This window comes from Capricornis sumatraensis, chromosome 2 (genome assembly GCF_032405125.1).
Source record: "Capricornis sumatraensis isolate serow.1 chromosome 2, serow.2, whole genome shotgun sequence".
In the NCBI taxonomy this organism is placed as follows: Eukaryota; Metazoa; Chordata; class Mammalia; order Artiodactyla; family Bovidae; genus Capricornis; species Capricornis sumatraensis.
The window spans coordinates 20,273,957-20,286,042 of record NC_091070.1 but is presented as its reverse complement, the minus strand read 5'-3'; the positions used below and the strand labels follow the sequence as shown (position 1 = coordinate 20,286,042).

Sequence of the window (12,086 nt, the reverse complement as noted above, 5' to 3'; positions counted from 1 at the left end):
GACGTGGAACAACAGACTGGTTCCAAATAGGAAAAGGAATACGTCAAGGCTGTATATTGTCACCCTGCTTATTTAACTTATATGCAGAGTACATCATGAGAAATTCTGGGCTGGATGAACCACAAGCTGAAATCAAGATTGCCAGGAGAAATATCAATAACCTCAGATATGTGGATGGCACCACCCTTATGGCAGAAAGTGAAGGAAGAACTAAAGAGCCTGTTGATGAAAGTGAAAGAGGAGAGTGAAAAAGTTGGCTTAAAACTCAACATTCAGAAAACTAAGATCATGACATCTGGTCCCGTCACTGCATGGCCAATAGATGGGGAAACAGTAGCTGACTTTATTTTTTTTGGCTCCAAAATCACTGCAGATGGTGATTGCAGCCATGAAATTAAAAAGACGCTTACTCCTTGGAAGGAAAGTTACTACCAACCTAGACAGCATATTAAAAAGCAGAGACCAAAAAAAAAAACCAGAGGCATTACTTTGCCAACAACGGTCCATCTAGTCAAGGCTATGGTTTTTCCAGTGGTCATGTATGGATGTGAGAGTTGGATTATAAAGAAATCTGAGCACCGAAGAATTGATGCTTTTGAACTGTGGTGTTGGAGAAGACTCTTGAGAGTCCCTTGGACTGCAAGGAGATCCAACCAGTCCATCCTAAAGGAGATCAGTCCTGAGTGTTCATTGGAAGGACTGATGCTGAGGCTGAAACTCCAATACTTTGGCCAATCTCCAATCTCGTGTAAAGAGTTGACTCATTGGAAAAGACTCTGATGCTGGGAAAGATTGAGGGCAGGAGGAGAAGGGGACGACAGAGGATGAGATGGTTGGATGGCATCACAGACTGAGTGGACATGGAATTGGATGGACTCCGGGAGTTGCTGATGGACAGGGAGCCCTGGCGTGCTGCGGTTCATGGGGTCGCAAGGAGTCGGACTGAATGACTGATCTGAAATGAAATTGATTTCATTGTTTACAGAATTCTCAATCCTATTGAATTTAAACTAGGATTTGAAAGGTGAATATTAGCATGAATTAGACTTATTTTCTTGTTCTTATTGATGATAACTTTGTACTTATGAGTCATCTGCTGGTCTTTTAGTGGTTTTAGTTCTGTAAAGTGGTTTGAAAAGTGTGTATGTGTGTTTATTTTCTAGGTTGAAGGAGAGAACAGTAACCTATACTAATTTCATATACTTCAGCAGATATAGTAATTTAAAACTTTGTAATGTTACCTCCCTTCTTTTAATAATTAAAAAAATGAGTTCTATAGATTTATATCTGCTTTATGCAACAAAACAGAAAAACATATTTTTCCTAAGTTACTTAACGTATCTTCACTTATGAAAGACTGAATTTATATAGGTCGTGAATTAGATTATATTTACATTCACTGAACTTGAGCTGTTCACATAGTCAAATAGAAAACTTTAGAGAACTATAAAACTGCCTCAAGATATAATTTAAGCAATTTCTCATAACTTTAGTTTTCATGTTAGCAAAGGACATTTCTTGTTAAATATAGTAGGCTATTTCTGAATCTAGCTTAAAAGCTTTATAAATCTGAGGTGATGATGACCATAGATATCAAGAGGTTTTTGGTTTTTACTATAACTCCCCAAAGAATCAAAATTCAGTAAGTAAAATAGGACATGTACATACAATTTCAGCATTTCAGAAAGCCAGTGAAAATATAACTGTTATCCAAAACGATATACCCTATAGAAAAACTTAAGGATCTCATTTCTTTTTCCCATGTAAAACTTATAGACCAATGAGGGGAAAGCATTCATTCTAAAAGACTTTATTATGATATATTTACTGTGTGTGGAAATAGTTAAGCTTGTTTAATTTCCTTAAACAATCCTTGGTACAGCATCGAACCAAGATAGGAGGTAAATAAAACTTCTGGTAGTTAATTATTGTGTGTAAGAAATAACCTGGAAGTGCTACAGAATAGAATCAATGGAAATTTTGTTTCTTAAATTTGGCCATTGGGAGGAAAGATTTGTTTAAATTTTTGTGTGATGCTTGATGAGTTGTTTTGTTCCATAGAGCGAGCGTTTACAGTCTGACCTAGTGGTGTGCGTTGTAATCGGCGTGCTGTATTTTGCTATTCATGTAAGCACAGTGTTCACAGTATTGCAGGTAAGGAATCATTTAGTTCTTTTCACTGGGGGAAAATAACTTTGTTTGGATTCACTTCTGATTTGATCATAATGCTAAAATATATGACTTTGTTTGGTTTTAACAACAAATTCTTACTCTTCTCACGGTTTCTCATGGGTCGTGACTCTTGAGAGTGGCTTGGATGATCCTAGCTCAGTGTGTTTCGCTACCATCATATGCAGTTGTAGTCATCTGAGGCCATGAGTAGGCCTCACTTCCTTGCTGACTGTTGGCCGTATAGCTAAGTTCCTGTCCATGTGGTCCTCACCATGGGCTGCCGAAGTGTCCTCACTAGCTGCTTTGCCCCAAAGCTGGTGATCCTAGAGAGAGAAGGCCCAAGACTGATGTCCTGATTTCTATAACTGTCATGGATGTGGCGTACCACCAAGTCTTCTGTATCCATAGGTCACCCCGGGCAACCTGCTGTAGTGTGGGAGGGGAGTACAGGCAGGCATAAATGTCAGGAAGGGAGGATCGTGGGAACCGTTCTGGACTGACTTCTACAGTCTGCCTGCTTTCCTCCATGACTGACATTCTTGTAAACTCCCTGGAGTCTCATTCTGGTACAGCTGGAAGTCCAGAACCCCGTCCTGTCAGTCGGGCCCGGGTGTGGGTGGTGCTTCCCAGATGGTGGTCCTGCAGGCCCCGTGGCTGCCCTCCTCGGTGCTCTTCGTTCTCCTGTGCAGACCCGTGTTTCTGCATGTCGGCAGTTTGACTGTCCTGCCCCATCGCATGGTTTTCTTCATGCCTTTGTGCTTAGGGTACATTGCATCTGTGGTCTAGTTTTCATCAACTTTAGACAGTTTTGGTCATTATTACTTTAAATGTCTTTTCCCTTTTTCTTCTGCTGTCCCTCCATCCACTCCTGCTGGTGGACTCCAGTTACATAATCTTTGGCCTCTTGAATTGATCCCACAGATCACTTTTTTTTAAATTTTAAATTCTGTTTTTCCCTCTGCATGTTTAATTGTGAATACTTTCTATTGCTTTGTTGTTAAGTTCACTAATCTTTTCTTCTGTAATGTTTAATCTGCAGTTAATACCATCCAGTGTATATTTTAATGTCAGAACTAACAGGTTTCATCTTTGAAAGTTGGTTTCAGGTCTTTTTCATATCTCTCATGCCTCTGTTTACTTTTTTGAACTTACACGATTCCCTTCTATCTCTCTTAATGTCCTTGTCTCATAATCCTAACTTTTGTGTTACTTATGGGTTGGTTTTGATTAACTGATTTTTTTCCCCCCATGAATCATAGTTTCCTGATTCCTTGCTTTCACGGTCATTTTTGATTGGATGTCAAGCATTATGTTTTGCCTTGTGGGTACTAGATTTTTTTTTTTTTTTCTAGAAATATTCTTGAACTTTGGTTTTGGCCCTAAGTTCCTTGTAAACAGTTTGATCCTCTCAAATCTAACTTTTAAGATTGCTTGATGGGGACAGGACTATTCAGTCTAGGGCTAATATTCTGCCTACGTTTGGAGGCAGCACCCTTTGCAGTACTCTGCCCAGTGCCCTGGGAGTGTTGAGTTTTTCCGGTCTGGCCTGTGAGAACAGGCACAGGAGTGCCTGCCGTGTGAGGTTGCCGTGGTTCTTTCTCTGGCCGCACATGGTCTATTCCCACACATGTGTGGCTGATTCCCCTGAATACTCGAGCTAGACCCTCTGCAGATCCTCCTCCATGCAGCTCTCTGTCCATGCAGTTTTCTGTTTAGAAAACTATTTACTCTGATGAGCTCTAGCTGCCTTGCTGTGTCCAGCCTCTAAGTTCCATTTCCTTCACTCAGGAGGTTCCAGGCTTACATGGGTTCCCCTCCCTGCAGTACAGTCTGGAGACTCTTTCTAAGGGCAGTAAGCTGGAGCAGGCCTGACACTGACCTCATCTGTTCTCTTTCTCTCAGGGTTCACTGTTTATTTCCTTAATGTCTAATACATTGCAAAACATTAGTTCATGTATTTTATTGTATTTTGTTTCATGCGGAATAAAGTAAGTCTCTATTATTCCATTTGCCTAGAAACAAAGGTTGTATTATTTAATTTTAACATTTTTGCTTGTTTTCTTCTTTTCCAATTTGAACCATTAACTCCTGAGTACCTTGCAAACTGAGTGAGATCCTGTGAGTCTTCAGGGGTCAGATGCAAGCCTCTTTAGTTTCTAAATAATTAATTTGAATATTTGAAGTGATGGTACTTTGTTTTTTTGTAAATTTAGTCATACACAAGAACTCTCTTGCAAACTATGTAAAGACACAACAACAGAATACTATTTTAAGTTTGAGTCTGCTCTTCAAATTTACAATTTTATTTAGCTAATGTCTTTTATCTCTGTTAGTAAAAATTTAATACATTGCTCTGCTAGTCACGTAGAACATTCCTAGAGTAGGAAGCGGTACACCTCAGGCCATACTCTAGTTACATGGGCAGTGTGAGACACCAGAGTAGTTAACACATTTTAAAATATCTGTATTACATGACCAGCCACTAACTTTTATAGCTGTTTTAATCAGAAAATTACATAATATGGAAATGTTAACTGTAGACAAATGTTTAGTTGTCAGATGCTGTAAGTGACTAAAATTGAATTGACAAATTAGAGGTTCTCCTTTGAGTCATTTTCAAAATCACTTGTAATTTTTTCAACTTTATCCTTGCCTTAGCCTGCGCTCAAGTACGTGCTGTATGCACTGGTCGGCTTCGTGGGTTTTGTAACCCATTACGTGCTGCCTCAAGTCAGGAAGCAGCTGCCGTGGCACTGCTTCTCTCACCCTCTGCTCAGGACAGTGGAGTATAATCAGTATGAAGTTCGAAGTAAGTGGTTCATTAGCACTTTTCCTTTCAAGACCGTGGATTTTTTCTTTTACTTAGTGGACAGGCAGACAGTTAAATAAGTTTCATCAGGTAACACTTTGGTTTGTGTTTCTCAGCTCTTGTCAGACCTTTTGCAAGATGCTTTCATTTCATTTGAAGTCTTAATTGTCAGTGCTGACTTTCCACAGGATAAGACCTTGCTCTTTCTTCCTCTAAGCTGTCCATCACAGACCTCTCATTGATTAATCCTTCAGGGTATGTCTGTGACTTCTCTTTCCAGGCCCACCTTTACCCTCAATTCTTCCTTGCCATTTGCAGGCAACTCAACCCCATACAAGACTTCCACTTGGCATATTTTTAACTCAGATCATAAAAGAAATAGGCTTCTGTTTCCACCAATGACACTGCATCCTACCAGAGAGAGTTATAAAAGAGTTGATCAAGAGAAAAGAGGTGGAAAGCACTTGTAATTGCTTCTTCTCATTCAGATAATTTAGGATAGAGTATAAAATTACTAAAAAGAAGTAGAAGGCCAGTCCATTCGACAAGTGTTTTACTTGTTGCTATAAACCTTTACTTTTCCATTATAAATTATCAGTCTGGTTCATTGGCTCCATAAACTATAATGGCCTCTAATGTACTATACTTCCTCATTTTAGAGAAATAATAGAAGTTAATATCTGTGTCATCATTGTTATATGCCATTGATTAAACAAGCCAGTGTTTAATGAATTAATATGGAGAGTGAATTTCTCAATTGTTTGGAGATAAATTAAACTTCTGTGTTTGAAAGCTTTCCATACCAAATTTGACTTTGCAATCTCAAAGCAAATTTCCTGAGCTTTTTAGCAGAATTGCTTAAGTCATCATGGTACTGTGATCTGGATCACTGTTTTGATCCTGGAGAGATGATTAACCAAACAATAATGTGTAGATTGCAATAAAATGACATAAGACTAAAAGAATATGTACTGGTCCATTCTTACTGTAAGGAAAATAACTCACAGTGATGTAAATATTTTTTATGGTTAATTATTAATTGCTTTCATATATAAATGTTAGCAAGTACATCTGGTTTGTTTTAACAGTTTTCGTTAAATTGATCTTATACTTTGTTTTCATCTTAACAATTTAGTCCAAAATTTTTTCAATTTTGAAAAAACATTTTTCACTTATTAAGAGTGTTAGGCATTAGCAAAGTTGATTTTAACAGCTATAAAGAAAAATACCCATTAGAAAACTTCTTAAGATGGTTGACATTATTTTCAGATGGTTGGAGAACCTTATTTTAAATCTTTCAGTTTATCCTGGACGCTTTTCCCAATGACGTTAAATGTTCAAGTATTGGGAAAATGTTGCTGGCAATGAAAATGACACTTAGGCAGTGTGTGAATCCAAAGCACACCATACTTTCAAAGCTCTTCTGAGATTTATATATTAAAGGTGTATGTGTGAGTGTAAGGATTTTTAAAACAGTTTAATAGATCATTTATTTCTTTTGGGTGAAAGAACAGTCTTATTATCTTCAATAACCTTTTCTCCAAATGCTATAAGTGTAAATATGAGAAAGTTATGGTTGAAAACTGAGGTTTCAAGAAGTAAAGCTTAAAATGAAATTCAACTCATCTAAATTTAAGTTAACATCCGAGTTGGAAAATTGAAATGTGGCTCAGAATTCATAAAATTGACAAATGACTGATGTATTGGATTTTTTGCATTATTAATAGTAGAGCTGAATTTGAGTAGGAAGATTTTCCTTTCTTATGACATTGACAGACTGTTCTACGCATTAAAGTGTGTTTATACATGGTCTTCTTAACTTAATATTGCCTTGTTAGATGCAGCTACTGTGATGTGGTTTGAAAAACTTCATGTGTGGCTTCTTTTTGTGGAGAAGAATATCATCTATCCTTTGATTGTTCTCAATGAACTTAGTAGCAGTGCAGAGACAATTGCAAGTCCAAAAAAACTGGATACAGAGTAAGTATGATATTCCTCTTATCTAAGTTTGACTGTTGAGGACTGTCGTAGCACTCTCTCCTCTTAGGTTATTGATCAAATATCAAGTAATCATTGAGTGTCTCTTTGGTGCAAAGCACTGTGTGAAAAATTAAGGTGAAATTCAGTCTTTGAGTTCCCTTTTCTGAACATCTGTTTCTGCTGTTAGCATATTACTACTCCAGACATCTTATTGTCAACCTATATTTTATGAGATGACATTTATTAAATAAGATTCACTTTACTATTAGATGGTAAGTTTTGGAGATGATTATTTTTGTGTACTATGTGAATCAGACCATTTAGGTGGTCACTTGCCTATACAGTCATGCTGTAGGCCTACTAGGTACATGTTGTTGGGTAAGCATTAATATGATTTTTTTCCAGCCTTGTTTCATGTTCATTTTTATTGGGCTATAGTTGCTTTATAATGTTGTGTTAGTTGCTTGCTGCACAGCAAAATGAATCAGTCATATGTATACATATCTTGACTCTTCTTTAGATTTCCTTCCTATTTAGGTCACAACAGAGCTTTGAGTAGAGTTCCTTATGCTGCATACTACACCCTCATTAATTACCTATTTTATACATAGTAGTATATATATTTCATTATTAATATGTTTTTACGTGCTAAATGCTATTAATGTTAAAGCAGTAGAAATACTGAGAACCTGAAGAACCAAATGTCAGAATTGGAATATTGTCACTTATTTGTATGTGTGTGTGGGTTTTTTGTTACTTACTTTTTAAGCGTGCTTCTTTATATAAAGGATCAGAATCATGACACATTATTTAAAAGGAATGTTTGAAGTTTAAATTTGATATAATATTCTAAGCTTAGTAAATGAAATGGTAATTTCTCTGAAGTTCATAATTATCTAAAGTTTTCAGTCATTATTTGATTAACATTCTTTCTCTACATTGTAGATTAGGTGCTTTAATGATCACCATTGCTGGTCTGAAGTTGCTGCGGTCCTCTTTTAGCAGTCCTACATATCAGTATGTCACAGTCATCTTTACTGTGCTCTTTTTCAAAATCGACTATGAAGCTTTTTCAGAGACCATGCTCTTGGATCTCTTCTTCATGTCTATACTCTTCAACAAGGTAATATCTGAAGAAAACATTCCTGTCCGTAAAAAGTGTCTCCCTAAGTGTATGCCATTTAGTGAGGATTATGCTTGCATTTCATTTGCTTCATTATCTTTTAAGTAATATCTTTCTTTGGTCAACCAGTTATTTAGGATTAGAATCCCTAAACAATACCAGTCAACTGTGACCCATAGAAGATAACATTTCTTGCTGTAGGTAGGCAGGTAAGATTAAATATGTGGGAAAATTAAAGGAACTCTTAATAAGTATATATTTTTGAATACATGGGATCTTCCAAAAGGGGGTGTGATTTTGAGGTTTAGAAATAGACATGGTAACAACTGAACTGAGCTGTGGGCAGCTGGATAGATAGAGGAAATAACCTGATGCTGAGTGAAAATGGTAGAGATGGAGAGCAATGAACCCATGTGGGAACAATCAGACACCAGTTGATTTGCAGAATACTCTGCAGTTTACAGAATGCTTCCAAGATTTGTTTTCCACCCATCAGATAGGTGCTTTTAGTCCTACAGATGAGATGGTAAAACCTGCATCTTCTGCCTCCAAGAATCTTTTTGCTAAACCACACTGCCTTTCTGAATGACTTCAGTTGTGCAGATTATTTGAAATTAAATAGAGCTTAGATTTCATTTTAACACTGACCACATACAAAGGACTTTGATATATATTATCCCATTTGATAGGTAACAGACAGCTGAAGCATATGAGCAGCTACAAAACACAAAGAAAGCCCAGTTTTAGAAAAGTTAGCCTGGTCAGCCACATTTGGGATGAATTGGGGAAGAGAGAATCTAAAAGGATGGAGAACAGCTTAAGAGATTGTGACAGTAATTTAGATTTGATAGAGATCTGGCCTAGCATGGGGACAGTACAAAGGAAAACCATTAATTGAACAAGGCTTTAGTAGTAGTCAGTTTCTAAATATTGTACTATGTATCATGCTAAATAGCTTCTAAAATATTGCAGTATTATATTTGCTCAATTACTAATTTGTTTACATTTGTATCACTTATTTCCTCTTTTAGTGAGCATGTTTAACCAAAGAAAGAAGCCAGAAAGTTAGTTTGAATTAAAAAAGCATGTGATTACTCACAGACTTAATATTTAGATTGGAAATTGTATTGAATCTTCTTATACGGGTTGGAAAAAAGTGAAAGTTGGAGTAAAATATAAACTAAACAATCCTTGAAATAGTCATGACGCTTAACTCACATTAGCTTGCACTTTCTTAATACTTTCATTTGTGAGGCAGATTGTTTTTGAGAGCATAGCACGTTCCAGAACTATTCTAGATGCTTAGGCTACGTTAGTTAACAAAACAGAGAAAGGGTAAGGAGTTTGTGTTTTCTATGGCTACTTCATAGAACTTAACAGTCATATTAAGCACGTAGTATTGAATATTTATTTTAAGATACCATTGTAAGATATACCATCAATTTAATAATATTTCAAGAAAACAATTACTCTGAATATGAAAATGGTTTCACCAGGCACTTTCCATGTCGTTTTTCTTTAATACTACAGTCAAATTTGAGTACAGTCTGTATTTAGAGATGGAGGAGTGTTCTGAGTCACTGTTTTTAAGCGGTTGTAATGGCTTCTGATAAGTCTTCCCGTCATCCCGCTCATGTTAGTGCAGGGGATTGTCAGCACAATTTTGAGTCATGGCAGAGAATGCAGGGGTTCATCTGCATTTTCTGATTGGTTGAGGTTGTGACTTCTTTTTTAACTTAGAAATTAAACAAGTTCATTTGTTAATCAGCTAAATAATTTAAATTTGAGGTGTTTGGTGCCTGAATCATGGCACTGAGTTAGTCAGAACCTCTTGCTTTTGAGATTCTGGGATCTGTTCTAAGAATGAGGTCTTGCATTGCCTACCATGCAGAGGCAACCTTAGGCAAACGCAATATTGTGTTTCAGTGTTGAAGACATATTCAACAGCAAAACAGATCCTAATTTAAATAAGATGGAAATGTACATTATGTTTCCATTGGCAGTAACAGTTCTGATTATGAACAGATGCCTAATACACACTAATAAAATTCTTAGGCAAATAGGCAGTGATAACTGTATTACAACTTATCCCCTTCCTGGCTGCTTTCAAATTCCTTTTGACATTGCCTTTAAAACATGCTCAGTTCCCAAAGCACCAAAATTTGACGGAAATGTATTAGAATAAAAAAATATATATTTATCGCTTAAGTTTTATAGACATCTGTATTTCCTACCTTTTTTTGTTTGTTTGTTTGTAGTTGTAATAGAACCAGTAGAGAGCATAGAATAAAAAAAAAAAAATTCCATAAGTCAGTTAACTGTCTTTACTTTAAAAGGTGCAGTGTTTTGGCAGGGCTGTTTCTTTTATTTCAGTGCTATTTCCTTGTTAGGAAGAAAATCATTTTAGAAGTTTTTCATTTTCTATTTTAAAAGTCTGATAATAAGCTTTTTACTGATTGTTTTTTTCCTCCTACAGCTTTGGGAACTCCTTTATAAGTTGCAGTTTGTGTATACTTATATTGCCCCATGGCAGATTACATGGGGTTCTGCTTTCCATGCTTTCGCTCAGCCTTTTGCAGTGCCCCGTATCCTTCTAATAAAAATGTTATAAGAAAGGGCAGTCATATCCTTGGTGAGAATGTTGGTTTGTAGGCATAACTTTTCCCAGGCATAGAATATAGGGTACATGCATGCGTGCTAAGTCACTTCAGTCATGTCTGACTCTTTGTGACTCTATGGACTGTAGCCCACCATGCTCCTCCGTGCAAGGGATTCTCCAGGCGAGAACACTGGAGTGGGTTGCCATGCCCTCCTCCAGGGCATCTTCTCTACCCAGGGATCAAATCCATGTCTCTTACATCTCCTGCATTAACAGGCAGGTTCTTTACCACTAGAGCCACCTGGGAAGCCCAGAGTATAGGTTACTGTATGATAAATTATCAGAAACTCATAATCTTTTGAACCCACACTTGTACCGATTTTGATTGTTTAATTTGTATTAACGTCTGTGGTCCACAGATCATCTGAGCATGAGGACAGTATTAAAGTTTAATAATTAAGTGATGCTGATTAAAAATTTTATGTTAATATATGTGAGTATTAAAGTCTATGAATTTTCAATACATATAAAATGTGTTTAAAGATACGTATAAATGAATGAGGGTTCAAAACATTTTTCATAATGATAATAAAACTTTAATGTTCAGAATTTTCTGTTCTCATCTTAAATGTACATTCTAAGTAAGCATATAAGTTAATGACCATGTAGATGTTGATTTTTATCATGTAGAAGTTTAAAACCGAGCGTGGTTTGGGTATACCTACCCGAGTGGTACATGGAATTTTATCAGACACACGTTAGGAAATATTTCTTTGGCTCCCTTCACAGCATCATGCTGGGCTGTACATTCCTGGCCATGTCTTTTTACTTCTGCCCCTCATATGCCCAGGGACACTTTCTTCTGTATTCGTCTGATGAACCTCATCTTTGTAACTGCTGTAACTGCGGTGTGTTTATGAGAGAGGTGAATGTATGCATGTGTGTGTGTAATAACTAGATAAGTGTTAAGATCCTTAACCAGTTTTCCCATAGATTCAGCCATGTTGTTTGTCCAGGCTGCCGTGTCAGCCTTCTTTTCTACTCCACTGAACCCCTTTTTGGGAAGTGCAATATTCATCACGTCATATGTTCGGCCTGTGAAATTCTGGGAGAGAGACTATAAGTGAGTAAAGACAAATCTTTGAAAGCCAATTTTTATCTTTTTTTTTTTCCCTAGGAAAAGCTATTAACAACATTATTTTAAATTATTCTTGGTTAATCAGTTTTTTGTATTGAAATACTTGAAATTTTATGAATACTCTTAAAGTTCCAAAATTGTGTAAAATTGGAAGAATCAGTCAATTTTCTCTACCTTTTTTCCCCCTAAGATTTAACAACATAGTCCTAGTTACATATACTCATTTTCTGTTTGCTTTTAATGTTATTTCTTAGAATTGTTTCAC

At 36.5% G+C, this 12,086-nt stretch overlaps 1 protein-coding gene across 2 annotated transcripts in view; it reads left to right on the top strand.

The window, feature by feature from the left end:
- Positions 1–12,086, top strand: part of PCNX1 (pecanex 1) — a 184,813-nt gene that overhangs the window by 132,155 nt on the left and 40,572 nt on the right. For both annotated transcript variants that reach the window (XM_068961318.1, XM_068961307.1), the window contains 6 exons: positions 2,062–2,154; positions 4,831–4,981; positions 6,820–6,961; positions 7,907–8,084; positions 10,561–10,669; positions 11,677–11,806. In XM_068961318.1, coding sequence (XP_068817419.1) covers positions 2,062–2,154; positions 4,831–4,981; positions 6,820–6,961; positions 7,907–8,084; positions 10,561–10,669; positions 11,677–11,806 — 803 coding nt within the window. The remainder of the gene's footprint in view (positions 1–2,061; positions 2,155–4,830; positions 4,982–6,819; positions 6,962–7,906; positions 8,085–10,560; positions 10,670–11,676; positions 11,807–12,086) is intronic.